The 22,073-nt window shown below is 34.2% G+C and overlaps 3 protein-coding genes and 2 pseudogenes across 3 annotated transcripts; 1 reads left to right on the plus strand and 4 right to left on the minus strand.

Annotated features, from left to right (window-relative positions):
* Positions 1 to 582: 582 nt before the first annotated feature.
* Positions 583 to 2,800, minus strand: LOC123214296 (annotated as a pseudogene).
* Positions 2,801 to 8,987: 6,187 nt separating this feature from the next.
* Positions 8,988 to 10,419, minus strand: LOC123214075 (flavanone 3-dioxygenase 2-like). The gene is made up of 3 exons (XM_044633782.1): positions 9,920 to 10,419; positions 9,527 to 9,854; positions 8,988 to 9,438 (listed from the first exon to the last, which is right to left on the minus strand). The coding sequence occupies exons 1-3, from the start codon at positions 10,378 to 10,380 to the stop codon at positions 9,139 to 9,141; spliced, it is 1,089 nt and encodes a 362-aa protein (XP_044489717.1). The 5' UTR covers positions 10,381 to 10,419; the 3' UTR covers positions 8,988 to 9,138.
* A 612-nt stretch (positions 10,420 to 11,031) lies between these two features.
* Positions 11,032 to 12,922, plus strand: LOC123214076 (annotated as a pseudogene).
* A 1,808-nt stretch (positions 12,923 to 14,730) lies between these two features.
* On the minus strand, positions 14,731 to 16,506 carry LOC123214078 (protein DMR6-LIKE OXYGENASE 2-like). Its single transcript, XM_044633785.1, has 3 exons — positions 15,991 to 16,506; positions 15,377 to 15,704; positions 14,731 to 15,253 (listed from the first exon to the last, which is right to left on the minus strand). Exons 1-3 carry the CDS (start codon positions 16,428 to 16,430, stop codon positions 14,999 to 15,001), a joined length of 1,023 nt encoding a protein of 340 aa, XP_044489720.1. The 5' UTR covers positions 16,431 to 16,506; the 3' UTR covers positions 14,731 to 14,998.
* Positions 16,507 to 17,433: 927 nt separating this feature from the next.
* LOC123214077 lies at positions 17,434 to 21,990 on the minus strand. The gene is made up of 9 exons (XM_044633784.1): positions 21,668 to 21,990; positions 20,983 to 21,174; positions 20,565 to 20,662; positions 19,864 to 19,945; positions 19,593 to 19,793; positions 19,259 to 19,512; positions 18,680 to 18,770; positions 18,352 to 18,568; positions 17,434 to 17,846 (listed from the first exon to the last, which is right to left on the minus strand). Exons 1-9 carry the CDS (start codon positions 21,848 to 21,850, stop codon positions 17,638 to 17,640), a joined length of 1,527 nt encoding a protein of 508 aa, XP_044489719.1. The 5' UTR covers positions 21,851 to 21,990; the 3' UTR covers positions 17,434 to 17,637.
* Between the last annotated feature and the right edge of the window lie 83 nt (positions 21,991 to 22,073).

Raw genomic sequence — 22,073 nt, forward strand, 5'->3', positions numbered from 1 at the left:
AAAGCAAAGTAACTTCAAGAAGCTTGATGTGGAGAATATCCAAGTTCATCAGTTCAGAGTTCCAGAGTGAGGAGAATGGTTTAAGTAACTTATAAAAGTAGCTCTATCATTGTCAAAATAAATAAAATTTGTGGCCTTCAGATGCCATGTTGTAGATATATAGGACGAGAAGAACACTAAACTGTTTTAGTAATGTTACATATGTAATAAAATAAAGAATATTCCATGTGTTGCTCTCAATACAAACCATTGGCAATTGATGAACATTTTAAAATTTCGTGGCCACTGATACAATTCAATCATTTGCTGTCATCAGTAACTTTGTGGCATCTCTTCCTACACATATCCTGGGAGTTAATTTTCTTACCAGAGATTGAAGAAAAATATACAGTGAAAACTGAGATGTTTTTAAACAGTTTCAATGTTACTAGTTAAAGATGGAGGAGATGAGGCCTCCACTTATTATATTTTGACGTGACATTCTTCTTAACTCTCACTCAGATTGTGTGTTTTATTAATAAGATACAGGCTTTATTTATGAAGCCAATGCAACTTAAGATTGGAAATTTAGCCAAACTCACTTGGCAATGATTACTCCTATATCCTGAAATGGCGAATCTGAAAGTTTTCCACATTTTGTTTCTTCTAATCGCTGCGATTTCTAGTAGCAAGAAACTTGCCCCAGTTGAATTCCCTGTATTTGGCAGGATTTTGTTCACTAACAAGCTCCTCGAAAGGCTTCAACATAACATAGTGGGCAGGGAAGAAGAAGAATGGAATAGATATCCTTCCCTTTGTTGAGTTCGCCACCACACTGTTCTCGGGACTTTCATATGTGTCATTGGTCCATACCTGCAAAAAGATCACCACTCACAATGCAGCCTTACATCTAGACATTAAATGAAAACATTCCACACCATTTGATTTCAAAGAAACCTGAACCAGTGAAAACTTCGAAAGATTAATGAAAAGTACCTGAGTAGCATCACCAAGGCTAATAATAAAGGCATCTGGGATTGGTCTAACAGTAATCCACTCTCCATCTGATTTCCTCTTAATTTGAAGCCCACCAACATCATCTTGAGCGAGGACAGTTAATGCACCTCCATCGTTGTGTGGGCCAACAGCTAGAGCTAGACCAGGAGAGGGGCAAGGAGGATAGAATTCAGCCGCATAAAGCTGATTTGATCTTTAAAATGACCATGCATCCGATTTGCAGGCAAGCCTAAGCTGAGGGAGATAAATTCTAAAAACTCGTATGCTAGTTTTTCCACCTCTCCTGCATATTCCTTACATGTGTCCTAGCCAGTACAATGAATTAGGCCGTATGAAGAAAGAGCAAACCTCAAAGCGAAAAGGGTTTCTTATTATTAATTTCTTTTCTAGCAACACATGTTTTCTCGTTTCAAAAATAAAATCTAATTTAAGAAACCCAGTTAATTTTTGTATAACATTTATCCAAATGAAATTAACAAAATTTTAACCCCCTAAAATTTATTCCCCTCCCACACCCCCTTTAAACTCTAAAAACTAACATTTTTTTTTTATGTCAAGTTAAAAAAATAACATTTTCCCCCGATGATTTACTTTTCAATTTTCGACATCTCTGACTCCATCGCTGATAGCCTCTTCCTCTCGATGCTTCCTCTTTCTCCGACAATGTCTCTCTCATCATCTTGCCCTCCTCCGACCAACTATTCAAGTGGGAAAAGATGAAGAGCTTCGTTGGAAAGATAAAGCTCTTCATCTGAGAAGACAGACATCTTTCCAGAAAAAGACAAGTCATTTGGAAAGAAGAAAATGATTAGAAAGACAATTGTCTTCCTAGTTGAGAGATGCATGGCCATTGGAGGGAGAATAGATGCTGAGGCAGATCACCAAAGGAAGATGATCCATCAGGAGGGAGAAAATGCGAAAGACAACATTGGAGGAAGTGGTGGAATATTAAAGATAAACCCTAGGAGGAAATGTGATTTTTTAAAACTTTACTTAAGAGAGAAATTTGTTATTTTTTAAAGTTTAAAGAGGAAAAAAGTATGAAATTTTACTTTATTTTTAATATTATAGATAAAATGACAATTTTGTTTTTAAAATTAATAGACTTAATAGTCTATGGGTAGGTGAATAAAATTTTCCAAGTTAGAGGATAAAAATTTAAAAAAGCCACATTCTTTTGGGTGGGAATAAATCCTTTGGCCTAAGGAAAAAGAAAAATGAAGAAAAAAAATTGAGAGGAAAAAAGAAAAAAGACAAGGAAATTTTCATTTAATTTTTTTTTTCAAATTTAAGGTATTAAAAATAATATCATGCAATTTTAAGTTAATTTTACATTAATGGAATTATATTTTGAACGAGAGATGATTATTTATGTATTTAGGGGATAAAAAAGAGTATTTAAGTCAAACCTTGAATTAGAAAATATTTGTGACTTTTGGGAGGCGATTTTGAGTAATTATTAATTTCTTTTATTAGCATTATCTAATTTGGTTTGTTAGAAAATAAAATAATTTAATAATTTTTTATTATAAAATTAACATGATAAGTAATATAAGTGGTAACTTATAAGTTCGATTACTATATTCATTTTATGAATTAAAAAATTATTAAAATAATATTAATTTTGTTACAATTTTACTTTTATTTGTTATATTTTAGAACAAAAACACCCTCATATTTATAAAATGAAAATAATATCAAAACCTCAAAAAGACTATTTTACCCTTACTGAAATAATTATTAAGACAAAATGCCCTTAAGTCTAAAATAAAATTACCCTATCACTATACCCACCACCACCCATCACCCCCACACTACCACAACCGTCACCCTTCAACCACCCACAATAAAAAATCCCATAGATCAAAGAAATAAATTGAGGACTAACTTATAATTTGTTTCCCTTGAATTGACTAAAGTTGAAATCCTTAATGAGGATGAAATCTAAATAAAATGAGAACACCGAAAGGATTCATTTGTCAATTTTGACAAAATGAGAAGAAATTCTTTGATGCCACCAAACTCTTCGATTCAATCTCATTTTTTGATTTATTATAATTTTCCTCTTAACATATATCCTCTTGGCCTCTTACCTTTGATTTATATACATATAGTTTTATTGATTATGTTATACCCATTATACATATTGATTACGATAAAACTATATCTACATATTTTTTGTACATAATTTAGATGCACAGACGATATGTCATCATCTGATTAGATGATTTTGAATTAAAGATAAAATAATACCTAATTATACGATAACATATTATTTATATATTCAAATTATATAAAAAAAAATGTATATATAGTATTACCCGACTGATTATATTATTAGTTTCATATCATTATTACATTGTTTAGAAAATGTGTTCAATTTTTATTTTTTTTTTGGGGTCAAAGTGTCTAGAAAGCACTGAACATTTATTCAACAAAAAATCATGGATCGAAAAAATAATGATAATTTGAAAAGAAAGAAGGAGAATGATGATCAAATGAAGAAGAAAAAATCAGGATGATCTTGAAGATGGCTGCAAGGCCTATTGTCTTGAAGAATCATGTTATAATTCATATTCATCTTTAAATTATGCAGTGGACCTTGTCATATCTTAAACTTGTTCAAACCCTAATATTGCTTGTTTTAGAATGGGTTTATCAGATGCCATGGTATGAAAACTTAACCCCTCACTCCCAAATTTAGAATATTAATAGGGATAATTAACTTAATTATCAAATCCATTAGGGGGTGTATATGATATCGACCAACTCTTTAGGGTTTATATAGATATAATGAAAATCCAAATTTAAATACCTAAATACATTCACCCCTTTATATATTAAACCCTAATGCTTAACATAAACCAATATCACAACCAATCCCTAAAAAATTCTTATTTTCATGCTTTCACTTAAATTTTCACTTTTGTTGTTGATTTTCCCAGACTTTGGGTGTTGCCTCCACCCTTCTTAAGTACAATTGTGTCATTAACACTAGCAGTCCAATAAAATGATGTGAAAGGGAGATTTGGCTTGGTTGTGGCCTTTGGGGTTGGAAGGAAAAAGAAAGATGAAGAGAACAAATTGAGAGGAAATAAGAAAAAAGAAAAGGAATTTTCCTAGTTTTACATTAGGAAAAAGTGTTTTTAAATCGAACTTAAATTAGAAAATGTTAACGACTCTTAAGAGACGTTTGATTTTGAGTAATTATTGATTTCTATTAGTAGCACTACTTAATTTGGTTCTTTAGATAATAAAAAAATATGATAATTATTTATTATGGAATTGATATGATAAGTAATATAAGTGATAATTTGTAAATATAATTATTATATTCATCTTATATATTAAAAAATTATCGAAATAATATTAATTTTGTTATAATTTTACCATTATTTATTATATTTTAGAATAAAAACACCCTCATAGCCTCAAAAATCCATTTTGACTATTTACCCTTACTCAAATAATTATTAAGACAAAATACCCTTTTAAATCTAAATTAAAATTACCATTTCACTATACCCACCACCACACTACCACAACCATCACCCTTCCACCACCCACAACAAAAATATGGCATAGATCAAAGAAATAAATTGAAGATGTAATCTTCCACAAAATCTTCTTAGCTTGATTGATCGATGTGGTTGACTTCGCAACTAATTTACAATTTGTTTACCTTGAATTAACTAAAGTTGAAATCCTTAATGGAGATGAGATCTAAACAAAATGAGAATACTAAAATGACTTCTTCATCGATTTTGACAAAATAAAAAGATGTTCATTGATATTACCAAACTTTTTGATTTAATCTTATTTTTCAATTTATTACAATTTCCTTGTTTACATATCCCCTTTTGGCCCCTTACCTTTGACTTAGTATATCATTTGTCTTCACACCTTTGATGTGATTTAAAATATTTGGGAGTATGAAAATAAAATAATATATTACTATTATTTTATTTATGTCAACAAAAAATAAAAATTATTTATATATATATTAATTTTACCAAAGGCAGAACTAATTTATACCTTAATAATTTATGTTATTTATGATATTTTGTTATTGACAATAAAATATTACACCAGCCATACCCACCCTTATGTTTAACCTGCTAAACCTCAATTTGGAGAGAAAAATTCATTCAATAAGATAGTCAAAACATGGGACGAACTCAATAGTAAAACTGTAAATATTATACAACTCTCTGTCATCAACAAAATCACACACATAGACACCCCAAATGGCAAAACAACATTTCTCAACTTCAAAATCATCAATTATAACATAGATCTAAAGAAACAAAAGCCTAAAACATGTAACATATCAAGGATGATACCCCTTATCTTGTTTCAAGCTAAATCTTTGCAAGTTGGCTTCCTTCTCTTTGTTTTGTTTCCTTTAACACCAAAATCACCTTAAATCAACACTAAAACATACTAACATATTCATATAATATACCTCCAATATATATATAAACATAGGGAAAGGGAAAAAGAAAGAGATCTTTTGGTTACCAAGCTCCAAAAGTGTTTCCTCTTCTTTTCTTTCCTTACTCTTCTTTCAAACTCTTCCAAGCATCCAATTTCCTTTTAAAAAATGAAGAAAACAAGCATGAAGGGGCTGATTTTTCTTGAAGGGCAGAGGAGATGATGGAAAAATGGAATTGCCTTTTTGTTTTTTGACTTTTCTCTTTTTATAAATATCTTTATCTTTATCTTTTTATTTTTTTATTATTATTCTTTTCTTTTATATATATATATATATATATATATATATATATATATATATATATATATATATCTATATTTAAAATTGAAAATATCTCTAAACAAGGTCAAAAGACGTAATTGCCCCTAAAACATACCTGAGGGTATTACACTGTGATTTTCATTTCTACTTAGATCTGGGTAACAAAACTATTGAATACACAAATGTAAATATTTATAAAAAGATTCAAGCACTCAGAGGTGTTGATTACAATTTTAAACTTTTTATCTCTAGAAAGGTTATTAGCTTTACAATTTTTTGAATACAGATTGTTATTTATATAAAAGAAACGCAAAAGAAATGTATTTGATAAATGATGATAATGAATGACAGAGAGAGCACAGATAAAATATGTTGTCGTTGGAGTGTTGATAGAAGAAGAACGTTAAGAGAGAAGATAATGGTGAAATAAGATGAAAACTACATAAGTAGATTAGTTATGTGAAAAGAGAAGGGGGTATTATTGGAATAAAAATATTGGTTTGCTTATAAAAGTAAAAAGTACTATAGTTGGCCTAAAAACGTATAAACGGACAGATATTTGTTTATTTTAATTAATTTCCCTTTTCTTTCCTTTTTCTCCTTCTCTTTCTTTCCCAAAATCTGCGAAATACTGTTTATTTGATAGAGCAGCCTTCTTTTTCATACAATTTAACAACACAAACGGTCTCTAATTCACACAAACTATATATCGTTAAAAAGAGGATTCAAAAAGCTTTCCAACAAGCTATAATAACACTCATAATTCATTAGATGAGGCAGTCAAAATGTGAGATGCAATCAGTGGCAAAAAACCTCTCCCCTATTTATTTGGTAAAACAGTCCTTTTGGTTCATACAATATTTAATAGTCCAAATGATCTCTAATTCATACAAGCTATCTATAATTGGAAATAGGATTCAAAGAGATTTCCAACAAGCTATAATAGCACACATAATTCATTAGATAAGACAGTCAAAACGTGAGATGAAATCAATGGCAAAAACTATCCCCTGTTTATTTGGTAAAATAGTCATTTTGGTTCATATAATATTTAACAGTCCAAATGATCTCAAATTCATACAAGCTATATATCATTGGAAAGAGAATTAAAAGAGATTTCCAACAAGCTATAATAGCACTTATGATTCATTAGATAAGATAGTCAAAACGTGAGATGAAATCAGTGGCAAAAACTCTCTCCTGTTTATCTGGTAAAACAGTCCTTTTGGTTCATATAATATTTAACAGTCCAAATGATCTCTAATTCATACAAACTATATATTATTGGAAAGAGGATTAAAATATCTTCCAACAACCTATAATAGCACTCATGATTCATTAGATAAGACAGTCAAAACGTGAGATGAAATCAGTGGCAAAAACTCTCCCCTGTTTATTTGGTAAAACAGTCCTTTTGATTCATACAATATTTAACAGTCCAAATGATCTCTAATTTATACAAGCTATATATCATTGGAAAGAGGATTAAAATATCTTCCAACAAGCTATAATAGCACTCATGATTCATTAGATAAGGCAGTCAAAACGTGAGATGAAATCAGTGGCAAAAACTCTCCCCTGTTTATTTGGTAAAACAGTCCTTTTGGTTCATGCAATATTTAACAGTCCAAATGATCTCTAATTCATACAAGCTATATATAATTGGAAAAAGGATTCAAAGAGCTTTCCAACAAGCTATAATAGCACTTATGATTCATCAGATAAGACAGTCAAAACATGGGATGAAATCAGTGGCAAAACTATAAATATTATACAACTCTCTGCTATGAACAAAATCACACACATAGATATCCCAAATGGCAAAACAACATTTCTCAACTTCAAAATCATCATTTATAACATAGATCCAAGGAACCAAAAGCCTAAAACATGCAACATATCAAGGATGGTACCCCTTACCTTGTTTCAAGCCAAATATTGGCAAGTTGGCTTCCTTCTCTTTTTGTTTCCTTTATCACTAAAACCACTTTAAATCAATATCAAAACACACTAACATATTCACATAACATGCATATAAACATAGATAAAGGGAAAGGAAGGAGATCTTTTGGTTACCAAGGCTTCCAAAGTGCTTCTTTGTTTTTCAAAACTCCTTCAATTCCTTTCTTTATCTTCACAAAACAAAAGAAAATGGCATGAAGAGGGCTGGTTGCTAGATGAGGCTGAGAAGATGATGGAAAAAGGGTAAAAATTGCCTTTTTGACTTTTCTCTCTTTATATAATCCTTATCTCATTTTCTTTGTCTTTTCTCTTTTTTTTTTTTTTGTAATTTCTTTATGTATATCTATATATATATATATATATATATATATATATATATATATATATATATATATATATATATATATATATATATATATATATATATATATATATGTATATAAACACACACATGCATGTGAACAAATATATTTAAAACTGAAAATATCTCGAAATAGGGTCAAAAGACATAAATACCTCTGAAACGCACTTCAGGGTATTACAATCACCCTTCCACCACCCACAACAAAAAAATCGAATAGAACAAAGAAATAAATTGAGGATGTAATCTTCCACAAAATCTTCTTGGCCTGATTGATCAATGCGGTTGATTTCACAACTAATTTACAATTTGCTTACCTTGAATTAACTAAAGTTGAAATCCTTAGTGAAGATGAGATCAAAACAAAATGAGAATACTAAAATGACTTTTTCATCGATTCTGACAAGATGAGAAGATGTTCATTGATGCTATCGAACTCTTTGATTTAATCTTATTTTTCAATTTACTACAATTTTCCTGTTAACATATCCCCTTTTGGCCCCTTACCTTTGACTTACTTAGTATATCAGTTGTCTTCACACCTTTGATGTGATTTAAAATATTTGAGAGTATGAAAATAAAATAATATATTACTATTATTTTATTTATGCCAACAAAAAATAAAAATTATTTATATATATATCAATTTTACCAAAGGCAGAACTAATTTATACCTTAATAATTTATGTTAATTATGATATTTTGTTATTGACAATAAAATATTACACCAGCCATACCCACCCTTATGTTTAACCTGCTAAACCTCAATTTGGAGAGAAAAATGCATTATTGCATTAAACTCACAGGGTGAAAATACATTCACTCTTCCTATTACTGTGAGCAGTCGGGGCATCACATCTTGGATTTGGCCTCTATTGGAGATGGGCTATTTCATGATTCAGCTAGAAAAAATTCAGAAAGACAAATCTCCATCAAATTCCATTATTCTCATTTACAGGACATTATTAGAGCACTAGGCTGAAACACACACCACATTTGCAAAGCCTCATTTCTGCTATGCTTACAGCTTGCTATCAATCACAGAAAGCAACTTGATTAATGTTTACTTCTTGATTTTGAGAGCTCCCTCTAGCTTGTTTGATAGGTCTTCTATCTTGAAATGAGAGATCTGAATGTTCTCCACATCAAGCTTCCTGAAATTACTCAGCTTTCTCTGTGCGAAAAACCTTCCCCACTTGTATGCTCTATATTTAGCAGGATTGTGCTCATTTATCACCTTATCCAAGGGCTTCACAATGGTGTAATGTGCAGGCATTAAGAAGTACGGAATCGAAAATCTTTCCCTCTCTGAGTTCACCATCACCCTGTGCTCCACGCTCTCATAAGCTTCATTGCTCCACACCTGCACAACCATATCAATTGTCAGATTAAACAAATCAGCAGAGCAGTTTTACATTTGATCTTTGTTGAGTTGATTTTGAAGTTGCAACCTGAACCATGTCACCAACGTTTATGGTATAAGAATCCGGGGTGGGCTTGACACGAACCCACTCGCCGTCCCATTTTCTCTTCACTTCAAGTCCTCCAACATCATCTTGAGCGAGTACAGTTAAGGCCCCGGCGTCCTTGTGTCGACCGACGCCAAGTGTGAGGTGAGAGGCTGGGCAAGGCGGGTAGTGATTGAGTCTAATGAAGGTGGTTTGTTCTTTGAAGAAGCCCTGGAATATGTTTCCAGGCAACCCCAGACTCAAAGCAATCAATTCCAACAATTTGAAAGCCAGTTTCTCCATCTCTTTGGCATATTCTTCTAATGCCTCCCTGGCAAAACAATATCATTAGATTTCATAAAAGAATAGAATTACAATCTTGCAAATAAGTTTTACCTTAATTCAGGGGGATTCTGAGGCCACTGATTATGCCACTCAGTTATTTCTTCATCATCGGGGTCAGGTGAAGCTGGGATGAAGGTTGGATCGTATACAGTAAAATCAAACACTTCTTTCCAATCTCTAACGTTTTTAGTATGCTCAGTATCATAGTAACCCAACACCTTCTTCTCATCTCTCCGAACTTTCCTCTTCTCCTCCAACGGCAGGGCGAAAAATTTCCTGGCTACATCTTCTATTCTCTGGCGCTTTTCCAGGGGCACTCCATGGTTGATCACCTGGAAGAAACCCCATTTCTTGCATGCATCACCTATCTGCGAAACCAGGGCTCCATCAATGGTGCCTTCAGAAGAGTTTAAAGCTGAGAGATCAATCAAAGGTATGCCTTGGGTTTCAATGACGGAAAGTTTAGGCCTGTGTTCAGGCGCCTGAATGAAAGCTGGATCTACTTCCCCCATGGCGATTGATTAGATTAGTGGCTTGTGACTTGTGATAGTGATAAATGATTCTTACAATTTATGGTGGGAGAACAAGAATGAATGTAGACGGGATATTGGGAAAAGTGATAGTGGCCACGTAATACCTTGAGAATTAAGGAGGATGCTCTTGTCGTTTAGCCTGATTACAAATAAACAAGCGAAATTTGTCGTCTTCACGTAACAATCGGCCGAGCTTCTGTTCACTATTGAAGATCAACTGATTAAGTGACGTATCTGCTTGCATGATTGCAGCAGTAAACAAAGAATAATCAGCTGTTTAATTTGGCACGAAAATTTTAGTCAGATTAATCATCGTCGGATTCCAAGCTCTGCAGTAATTGGTCTCTGTCCAAATCAGTGCATACATTAATCAAGAATCAATGCAGACAATTATATTGGATAGCACAAAATTTTCTTGGCAAAGTAACTTCAAATCATGCAGGTGCAAGCACTTGCGTCACAATTAACCAAAACAAATTTTGCTACGCATTTCATCACCTGCAGTGCCACATTTACCCCCTAATGCTGCTTGTGTCAAATCTCACATGCCCAACTCTTCTACATTATGAAAGACTACGTAATCTCAATTTCGAATCAATATCATTTTTCAAAAGTTAAAGTGATAAACCTCTTGTCTTATTGAATGTTAACTATACACCATGGAGGGAGAAATAGATCAGGCTTTTATCCAGGCCCCGGAGCACAGGCCTAAACTTTCAGGAACTGAAGCCCAAGGCATTCTTTTAATTGATCTCTTATAAGGTGTTTGGTTTGAATAATATTTTATTATCAAAATAGAAAAATTATCTTGAAGATAAATTATTTAGAAGATTACTGGGTATAAATAATTACTATGTTTGATAAAATTTGATAGATATAAATAATTATTATGTTTGGTTAAAGGTAATAAAAGATTACTAATAAATTATTTTACTTAAATGCCCCTGAATATAATTATTTTTAAATATTTTTTATATTATTTATCATATTAATTAAAAATAAATTTATTTTTATCCCAAAAAATTAATAAATAATAATATAATTATAATAAAATCAAGATTAGCTTGGTAATCTTTAAATACCTAAGGTGAAGGTGATAATCAGATTACCATCTATATTACCTGTCATGTCAGTATTGGTAATAGAAAATTACTGTAATATTTTATTACTGACAAATTAAACAAGGAAATAAAAGATAGATTACCAAGATAATCTTTGATAACTTGAACCAAACGCCCCCATGGTTTTAAACTCACATGATGATCACAGGAACATTGATGGCCTTGTTTTGGAGATACGCAATGCATGCAAGAACTGGGGTTTCTTCCAGGTAATCAACCATGGAGTGCCCCTGGAGAAGCGCCAAAAGATTGAGAATGCATCAAGGAAATTTTTTGCTCAACCATTGGAGAAGAAGAGGAAGGTGAGGAGAGATGAAGCAACTGCCTTGGGTTATTATGATGCTGATCACACCAAGAACGTTAGAGATTGGAAAGAGTTGTTTGATTTTGCCGTGCAGAATCTAATGTTAGTCTCAGCTTCCTCTGATCCTGATGACAAGGAAGTCATCGAGTAATTTAATTGGTTGCCTGAGTACCCTCCTGAATTTAGGTAATATTTTTCGAACTCTAAAAGGATTTTGTATATGTTGTTTGCATTTGTTATATTTGATGAACTTTCCGAACCAGAGAGGCCTGTGAAGAATATGCAAGAGAAGTGGTGAAACTAGGTTACAAATTGATGGAACTTATTGCCCTGAGCCTTGGCCTGCCAGAAAACACTTTCGCTAAATTTTACAGAGATCAAACCAGCCTTGTTAGATTTAATCATTATCCTCCCTGCCCAGTTCCTCACTTGGCTCTGGGAGTCGGACGACACAAGGACTCCGGTGCCCTGACCATCCTCGCTCAAGATGATGTCGGAGGACTCGAAGTGAAATGCAAATCTAATGGAGAATGGATTCGTGTGAAGCCCACGCCGGATGCTTATATCATCAATGTTGGTGACATTCTCCAGGTATAAATGCGTTTTTGCAGGATCAGGATAAAGATTCAGTAGCATTCAAAATTTGGTGATTAATGGAAAGGTTTGAACATGCAGGCTTGGACCAATGAAATTTATGAGAGTGTGGAGCATCGAGTGGTGGTTAACACCGAGAAGGAGAGGTTTTCTATTGCATTTTTCTTTAATCCGGCGCATTACACCATGGTGAAACCCCTGGATGAGCTGATAAACGAGAGAAATCCGGCCAAGTATCGGGCATACAACTGGGGAAAGTTTATAGCTACCAGAAAGCAAAGTAATTTCAAGAAGCTTGATGTGGAGAACATCCAAGTTCATCACTTCAGAGTTCCAGAGTGAGGAGAGTGGTTTAAGTAACTCATAAAAGCAGCTCTATTATTGTCAGAATAAATAAAATTTGTGGCCTTCAGATGCCATGCTGTAGAAATACAGGAGAAGAACACTATACTATTATAGTAATGTTACATATGTAATAAAATAAAGATTATTGCTTGTGTTACTCTAAATACAACCATTGGCAATTGATGAACATTTCAAAATTTCGTAGCCACTGACACAATTCAATCATTTGCTGTCGTTAGTAACCTTGTGGCATCTCTACCTACACATATCTTCAGAGTTAATTTTTTGTAGTAACCTCATGTACGTTCAGAGGTAATTTAGTCATTTGGCATAATTCAGCTCTTTCGGAAGGTTTGACTACATTGAATTTACAAGGTCAACAAAAAAGTCAAACTTGTGGGATGCCCATCCTTATAAGCTAACAATTTCAAATCGGGTTTGTGCAATTTTCACGATGTGAATCTTGGGAACACTTGTCCCACTTGAAGGGATGGTCATCTCATGTGTGTTTTACAACAGTTATAAAACTCCTCTCAGTGTCATGTTTAGGTTATACATTCTAACCCTAGACTCAATTTTCTCATAGGGTGCAGTGAGGATTGAGAGCTGCCAGAGCAAATGAACGCCACCAGATTCTTGCCACGTGAAGACTAAGCATCGTCGGAGGAGAAGTAGGCGAATTTTTTTCCTTCTCATGTCTAATGCCCTGTTTTATTATGATATGTGCGATTTGTATTTAGAGTAGTTATACTATGGTGTTGCAATATACATACATTTATATATGTATGTATGTATTGTACATGAATATGGTCATGATGATGGTAGGATATTAAGAATATATATATGAAATTCTTTGAGCCTTGTTATAGGTTGTTGTGATATGGGTATCTTTGGATTGGTTTTGGTAAATGGAATAAAGTAAGGGAGTTTTAGGTTGATTCGGGATATTTCAATTATGCGAATCATTGTCAAAAACAACGAGATTTCATAGCTTTCAAAGGTTGGAGACATCTATCCCAGTAGGACTAGGATGGCTGTCCCATTGTAAAGTAGGAGACGATGTTTGCATTAAGCATAACGGTTAGATTGGTAATTTCAAAACATAGCTTATTCGACACGTGAGGACTAGGTTAGGGAGGAACGGTCATCCTATTACTTTTTGGAAAGGTCATCCTTAGTGTAGAACCGTCGTCCTCTAAGGTAAGAAGGTATGTTGTATTGAGGGCTTGGAAAGAATATTTTTGCCCTATATGAGATGTCAAGGGATGAAAGAAATGTCCAGGATGTCCATTCCAATTGGGTTCATTTTTAGAGGTGTCTGAGATGTTCGTTTTAATGATTTACTAGTTATACGAAGTTTATGAGATATTCGTTTCAATGGGGTAAAGGTTATAAAAGTCATCCGAGTTGTCTACCCTGACTCTCGATAAGACATAAGAGATGTTTGGGATGTCATACTTAAGAGCATTATGATCGACGACTTGAAATGGTAAGAGGTGTCTAAGACATCCATGTGACAAGTGTTTGGGACACTAGATTTTTATGGATATGGAGACAACTAGGCTGTCACTGATGGTTTCGAAATGCTCGGTTTATTGCGTGCTTACTAGGTGTACTATCACTCGTATATTGTTTTTGGCTTATAGGTAGACATAAAGGCAGAACGAACAGGGAGACTAGAGAATTAGCTCAGTGATAGTTCGGCCACTATCGTAGATGCTCCATTTATTCATTAACTAATTACTTTTGAGATTATTTTATACATTATTATTATTACTATCAGTTTTTTTTATGGATTGTGGGTTCCAATTGAATAATTATCATTTTTAACATTTTGGATCATATTTCTATTTTAATAAAAATTTATCAAGGTATTTCATAAAATAGTTTTCTCGTAATGCACATGTATGAAAAAATTTTTGTTGCATGCATGACAAATCATCTCAATAGTTACTCCCAGCGGTATGGTCTGAAGATGAGGTGTTACATTTTCTTATCAGAAATTGAAGAAAAAATACAGTAAAAACTGAGAAGTTTTTAAGCTGTTTCAGTGTTAATACCAAAAGATGGAGGAGATGAGGCCTCCACTTATCATATTTTGATGTCAAATTCTTCTTAACTCTCACTCAGATTCAGGAGTGTGTGTTTTATTAATAATATACAAGCTTTATTTACGAAGCCAATGCAACTTAAGATTGTAAATTTAGCCAAACTCACTTGGCCATGATTACTCCTATATCCTGAAATGGCGAATCTGAATGTTTTCCACATTTTGCTTGTTGTAATCGCTGCGATTTCTAGAAGCAAAAAATTTGCCCCAGTTGAATTCCCTGTATTTGGCAGGATTTTGTTCACTAACAAGCTCCTCGAAAGGCTTCAACATAACATAGTGGGCAGGGAAGAAGAAGAATGGAATAGATATCCTTCCCTTTGTAGAGTTCACCACCACCCTGTGCTCTGGACTTTCATATGTATCATTGCTCCATACCTGCAAAAAGATCACCACTCACAATGTAGCCTTACATCTAGACATTAAATGAAAACATTCCACACCATTTGATTTCAAAGAAACCTGAACCAATGAAAACTTTGAAAGATTAAAGAAAAGTACCTGAGTAGCATCACCAAGGTTAATAATAAAGGCATCTGGGATTGGTCTAACAGGAATCCACTCTCCATCTGATTTCCTCTTAATTTGAAGCCCACCAACATCATCTTGAGCGAGGACAGTTAATGCACCTCCATCTTTGTGTGGACCAACACCTAGAGCTAGATCAGGAGAAGGGCAAGGAGGATAGTAATTCAGCCGCATAAAGCTGATTTGATCTTTAAAATAACCATGCATCCGATTTGCGGGCAAGCCTAAGCTGAGGGAGATAAATTCTAACAACTTGTATGCTAGTTTTTCCACCTCTCCTGCATATGCCTTACATGTGTCCCTAGCCAGTACAATGAATTAGAGCGTATAAAGAAAGAGCAAACCTGAAAGCAAAATGGGTTTCTTAATCCATTTCTGGCAACACTTTTTTCCTGTTTTAAAATTAAAATCTGGTTTAAGAAACCATATCTCTGGATACCCCATGTATCCTCAAGCACAAGGGTTTGGATGTTCTAGGGTGGAGACTCACATTCAATCCAAAGAAAAACACATTTCTAGCAATACATTTGTCATTTATATAGGTAGATTCAAGAAAACAGTATGGTACTTTGAAGGAGTTATTTTACCTAAATTCATGAGGGTACTGAGGCCACTGGTTTGTCAACATCCTTAGTTGTTCATCATCAGGCTCATGGGAAGCTGGCACAAAGGAAGGATCTTTCACCAATAAATCAAACACCTCCTTCCAATCCCTTACATTCTTGGTATGTTCACTATCATAGTATCCCATAGGATTCACTTCATCTCTCTTCACCAGCTTCTTCTCCTCCATTGGTTGATCAAAGAATTCCTTTGCCATCCTTTCCATCCTTTTGCGCAATTCCGAAGGCACTCCATGATTGATGACCTGAAAAAATCCCCATTTCTTGCATGCTTGGCCAAGCTCCAAGGCAATTTCTTTGGTGTCACCAGACAAGTCAATAACTGGGATTTCATCGGCTTCAATAACTTTGTTTTGTGGGCGAAAATCAGTTGGTTGAATGAAGGCTGGATCAACTTCAGGCATGGTTGGATAATATGTGGACAGTGTGATGGATGGTATAAGAAACTAGTGGCTGTGTTTGATAATCTTTGTATCAATTTAAATACATTGAACCTGGACCAATGAAGGTGATATAATGTACAGTAAGGTGGGTTAGTTCGGAAATTTCTACAATTTCAACGCCAGCAGGTGTTGATGATGTTGCTATTTCTATTTCTTGTGGAGTCTGCCATTTTTGTGGGACAGAGGATGAGGAGATGACACATTGACACCCTTTTGCGAGGGCCCATTGAGCATTATGCTGATTATTAGTTTAATGTAGTCTTCAATGGAGGTTGAGGGAAAGAGACAGCCAGGAAAAAGCACTTGCACTGAATGGCTAATGATGAACTAATAAGATGAGCAAGATGATGAAAAATACAAAGAAAAATGGAAACAAATGAAAAGGAGGACCACTGATTATACTAATCAGCTATCAGAGGAAGATTACAAAGAATAGGAAATGTTCTGCAAAGCCTCACTCTCGTTTCTTTTTCCACTTCACGCCATAATATATCCATATAGCAAAAATAATATTTATTAGCTAAATCACATTAAACATGGACAGTTTGAATTGGAAAGAAAATAAAATTGGTTGATGGGTTTTGTTTGGAAGCTTCTGCTGCAAAAATGTAACTCATAAAGATCATCATAACTGGAAGGATAAGCTCCATCAATCTCGCAGATCATCACAACTGACAGAACTTCAGTACCGATCATAGAAATTATTTGTATGGTTTCCGAAACGTATAAGGCAGTGACATGAATGACAAGTGGTACCCACTGTCTAAGAGCAGATGCATCTCAACCGCATCATCTAAACAAAAACGGCATATCATCTACATTTTCCCCATCAAACTGGCCAAACACCGTCAGAATCAAAGCAAACTGCAGAAAGTGATCTAAGATCCATGAAATCATCAAGAAATATCTAAACCCTAAATGCAGATTAAGATTATTGCATCCAGGACCATCTTTCTCAAATCCATATCAAACTAAATGTTTCATTGCTCTTATTTTATCTAAACGTTTGAAGGAGTACAGATAAAAATTCTTTCTCCTACGAATTTCAGTTGCATGACATATAGTTCCGAACAAGATCGTGGACAACACGCTACATATGCTACTCTGTACAAAATAGAAATGAAACATTAAGTCATTGAGGTATAACTGAGTTGAGTATCTTTAGTCATCATGCTGCAGGAATAGAAGTTGAAAGGACTACATAAGACAAGTATTGGAGCCCGTCCTGGATTTTTCCCACTGCAGTTGTGTGACCAGCACGGAGATTTTCAGAGAAGGCATTAGCTTTTTCCTGAATTGATGGTTTTGCAACTTCAGGAGAATTGGCAGAAGCACTCTTCATGGCTGATTGGTAAGATTCAGCAACATCAGATATGCCTAAAAGGAGAAAATTACTTCTTCCAATCAGCAAGTCTTAATTAGTGTAGAAATTTTTTAAAACGCACAAGAAGTTTGTCAGAAACAAAGATGAATGATGACATAGGGCTTGAAATCTCACTATGGAACACCTTAAGCATAGCATAACACAAATTAATCAAGGTAAAAACCTAAAACACTAAGCTTGGAATATACAAAAATTTCCTAGTAAGGATACACTGAGGAGATGCATCTTTTCGGCGTTCCTTAACACTCCCAAGCAGAAGACATTATTGACAGTATTAAGTTTATTATGTTCAATAATGAGAACAGAACCACATAATTTTAGACCTTATAAATATGGTTCAAAATTTTTTAAGAGGCTTCCAATTCACTGCTCATCATTATTGACAAAACCAAAATCTCTACTAAGCTTGACATGTAAATATGTATTGGCACGGTAAAATTATTCATTTCAGAGAAATACAATTTAATTATCATGACATTTGAGTGTCAAACATCAAACCTGTAATAAAGCTGTTTGAAACTGCTTCTAGATATGCTGTCATTGATTGTGCCTTTGTTCTGATTATTTTAGCTTTTTCAACAGAATCCTCAGGCCAGTCAATATTCAAAGCATCACTATCAGCATCTCCATCTTGAATCTTGCTAGCATTTGATATTATGGATTTTCCGAGCAAAAGCAATTGAGATACAGCAACACAGCACATTTCGGAGAGTCTCTGCAAGACATGCATCAACTTATTAAATCTAATTAACCAGAAAACAAAAGCAAAGTCCACTAAAAGCAGTTGGGTGGAAGAGGTTTCAAAAACTCCAATTTAATTCCATACATGAACACCCTCTGAATGAACAGATTCTAGTCTGCCAGCAGTCCTTTGAACAATATCATTGACAGTTAGTCCTGCTAAGGCATTCGTGAAGCTGCAGACATACGAAAATCATTAATTAGTGCATGAAGCAAAGGAGTTAAGTACAGGAAAAAGGTCACATTCCAACTGATGTATGACATTCTTATATCCAAAATCAGAATACTCATTAATATCAGCCCAGCTGATATTGCAATCACAATTGAATAAACAAACAAGAAAACTAGGGTCCACATGAACATTCCTTGAGGAAAACCAATGCAGGATTTTTGGCATACAACATTCAAATTTTCAAAAGAAAAAATGAGTGAGCTGCTGATTGGATGCTATGAATTTATACAGTCAAACACAAAAGCAGCCCAACTATAAAATCACAAAAGTCAATAACATCAAATGAAAGACCAAATACTAACAATAGAACCAATAAATCAATGCAAACAAGCACAGCCAATAAAACTGGCCTATGAAAAGGTTGAAATAAATTAAATAAAATTAGAAACTGATGAACAAGAACAAGAAAGCATATGGAACAAAGCACATTACCCTGTAGCCATATCAGCAGCCTTGCTGACGCTCAAATCAAATAAATTCTTCATTTCTTCACCACATCCCTCAGTTCCAGTTTCTACTTTTTTTCCTCTATCTGACTCAGCACTACCATCCACTTCAGTACTCAAGCTAAAAATTTTCTGGACTCGTTTGAGATTTCCATCACATGCAGATTTCTGATCTGATGATAATTTTGCCTTTCTTCTATTAAATAAGAGTGCATGGTGGTTGGACAACGCCTCCAGTTCCTGACATCATCATGGTTCAATGTTATTAACAGTTATATATTTTGCTGTGCAAAGTTCAACTTCAAGGATGAGAAAGTGACCTCTATCTGTTCTGGACCTCCATATATGTAGAAGCAACGATCAAATGTCACTTCCTCGGATAACTGATCCTCATTACCTTCTTGTTCTGAATCTTTATTCTTTTCAATGTCAATACCAGTCTCTGCGATCAGTAGATCGATAGTCTCCTTGCCTACATATTCAAGCACTTGCATTCCCTTTGCTGTAAAAGCTCTTCCAGTCTGCAAATTAGATTTGTGGGATTAGCAGTCAGGAAACATTATTGCACAAGAAGACAAGGGTTGAACAAACCTCCATCAAGGATGGTGCAGCAGAACCAGTTTCCCCACCCTGCTGAACAGATCCCGCAAGGTTCACAGCAGAGTGCTCAAGCCTAGAAAACAAAAGGAAGAATTTTAATTGATCAGAGAAACTTGTCAACATGAGTCTGCAGCTTAAGTCTTAATTTAGAAATTCATGTATCTTAATTTTAATCCCACATGCAGTATGCTCAGAACACAAGATACCAGTAATCAATCAAGGAAATCAATTAGTATATATGGAAAAGTATGATTTTTAATTGAACTCAACATTTTAACAAGATCATCTCACGAGCATCCATTTGCTAAGTCAAACACTTATATAAATCTTCCTAACTATGTTTCTACATATTAATTACAGGCTCAAACTTGCACATCTAAATTTATCTTAATTTATGACTTTCAAGATAAATGATAAGGAAATATCTGCCATGGTAGCTGTTTGATATCATCAGCAATCCACACAGGGTACATTCTAATTGAAAACATTTGACTTTACCAGATTATATATTCACAAAGTACCATTCAGAACCGCACAAGCACACTCCCAACTAGCTTATTCATTTAAGGGGAATAAAAAGAGCATGACTAGAAAACTCCCTTCAGCTAGAAAACTTCACTATCATTGTGTTCCCATGAGTGCAACTAAAGATCAAATTATCTATCTGACAGTACACTAGCAATTAAACATACTTCTGAACAAAAGCAGTACTGCCTTTCCATGCGCTTCCTAAAGCCTGCCAAGCTCCAGAAGTGAAATTCTCAACAGAATTATCAAGAACCCTTAATCCCTGCAATTATTAACAAGTTTTTTTTAAATTAGCCCAAAAGGGCAAAACTACCAGCTCTTGGCAACAGAAACAAGTAACTGAAAATAAATAAATTAGAATTAAAGCTGATGGCAATTTTCATGATTAACAACATTGACATGTTTCCAACAACAATTTAGCATTTTGCTCAAAACAATTTTGAGATAGATATTGATGTTAAACAAGATATGATGCCACATAGATCAGAACAATAAAAATTTAGAGGCAGAAACACAAAACTAGCATTGCCAATTGCTTATCCAGTTGGAGAGATTACACCAACATATACAACAAACACTTGCCTGGCCTAGGAAGGACTCCTCACTAGCATTCTCCAATTTCTCCAAAGCAGACTTTCGTTTTATTTCATTCTCATCTTCACTTTCCTTCTCAGATGCAGCGTCCTCAACCTTTTCCTCTTTCTTGAGAGGTTCGGAGTCTTCATTTTGCACATCCATGAAGCTCGTTGCAGCCTTCTCTGCAGCAACAGATGCCTGCATCCACAAAGAACTGCTCAATCATATTGAAAATCATCAAACAACAACGATGAGAAATAAAATATAGATGTTTAAAAATTTTATCTCTTAGAAAAAAGGCTGCTCTGGCTAACCTAAATCCTCCAAACCTGCTTCAAGAATTTGAATTCAAAACAAAGCCGATAATAAACACTACAATATTAAATAATGTGAAACTTCAGCATTGATCTTTTGCAAATGAAGCTCAAGCCTTCTGTAGCAAGCCACATACTAACAACTCAACTAACCCTACTTATTAACCCATATAAATCACCCAGCTCTCAACCAAAGTAACAAGAATTCCCAATAAACTATAAGCATACTTCGATTAAATCCCAGTTCAAAAAAGACAATCTAGAAATGAGAAATAATAACAAGAACACAGTACATATAGTAAAACAAATGATCAAGTGCGCTAACAGAAACTCATTAATTAACATAAAGAGAGAGAAAAACGAAACTTAAAGCTTACATTGCGAGAGATCTCTTGAGCAGCCTTTTGAAGATCTGATAGAACTGTAAGCGCAGAAAAACCCCAACCTCCCCATCCTCCAGATTTCGCTGGTGATTCTTCAACTTTAGTTTCTTCGTTTTGGGACTTTTTCTCTTCTGGTTTTTGGTTCTCGTTCTCGTTCTTGTTCTTATCGTCTTCCATTTTGTGGGCTCAAAATAGTAATCAAAATGAGAGTAAAATGAAACGTTAAAAGAATAAGTGAGATCTGGAACTGCTGGATTAAATGAAGAAGCTTTTTGGTTACAACTCACCTTCGATATGAAGCTGAAAATAGACCCAAGACCAGACCATTCAACGTGGTTTTAAAGGCAATCAATTTAACCTGTTTCGTTGCAATTAGGTTTTAAACGACAGCGTTTTAGTC

This window comes from Mangifera indica, chromosome 4, assembly GCF_011075055.1.
Source record: "Mangifera indica cultivar Alphonso chromosome 4, CATAS_Mindica_2.1, whole genome shotgun sequence".
Lineage (NCBI taxonomy): Eukaryota > Viridiplantae > Streptophyta > Magnoliopsida > Sapindales > Anacardiaceae > Mangifera > Mangifera indica.

Excerpts from the sequence above, each read along its gene's own strand:
- LOC123214075 (XM_044633782.1), bottom strand. The coding sequence starts at position 10,380 with ATGGGGGAAGTAGATCCAGCTTTCATTCAGGCGCCTGAACACAGGCCT. Across the intron at positions 9,855-9,919 it reads CAGAATCCCCCTGAATTAAG|GGAGGCATTAGAAGAATATG; the intron begins GTAAAACTTATT and ends TTGTTTTGCCAG. Across the intron at positions 9,439-9,526 it reads ACGTTGGTGACATGGTTCAG|GTGTGGAGCAATGAAGCTTA; the intron begins GTTGCAACTTCA and ends ATGGTTGTGCAG.
- LOC123214078 (XM_044633785.1), bottom strand. The coding sequence starts at position 16,430 with ATGCCTGAAGTTGATCCAGCCTTCATTCAACCAACTGATTTTCGCCCA. Across the intron at positions 15,705-15,990 it reads CAGTACCCTCATGAATTTAG|GGACACATGTAAGGCATATG; the intron begins GTAAAATAACTC and ends TGTACTGGCTAG. Across the intron at positions 15,254-15,376 it reads ACCTTGGTGATGCTACTCAG|GTATGGAGCAATGATACATA; the intron begins GTACTTTTCTTT and ends ATCTTTTTGCAG.
- LOC123214077 (XM_044633784.1), bottom strand. The coding sequence starts at position 21,850 with ATGGAAGACGATAAGAACAAGAACGAGAACGAGAACCAAAAACCAGAA. Across the intron at positions 19,794-19,863 it reads CTGCACCATCCTTGATGGAG|ACTGGAAGAGCTTTTACAGC; the intron begins GTTTGTTCAACC and ends TCTAATTTGCAG. Across the intron at positions 17,847-18,351 it reads TTCAAACAGCTTTATTACAG|GCATATCTGATGTTGCTGAA; the intron begins GTTTGATGTTTG and ends TTCTCCTTTTAG.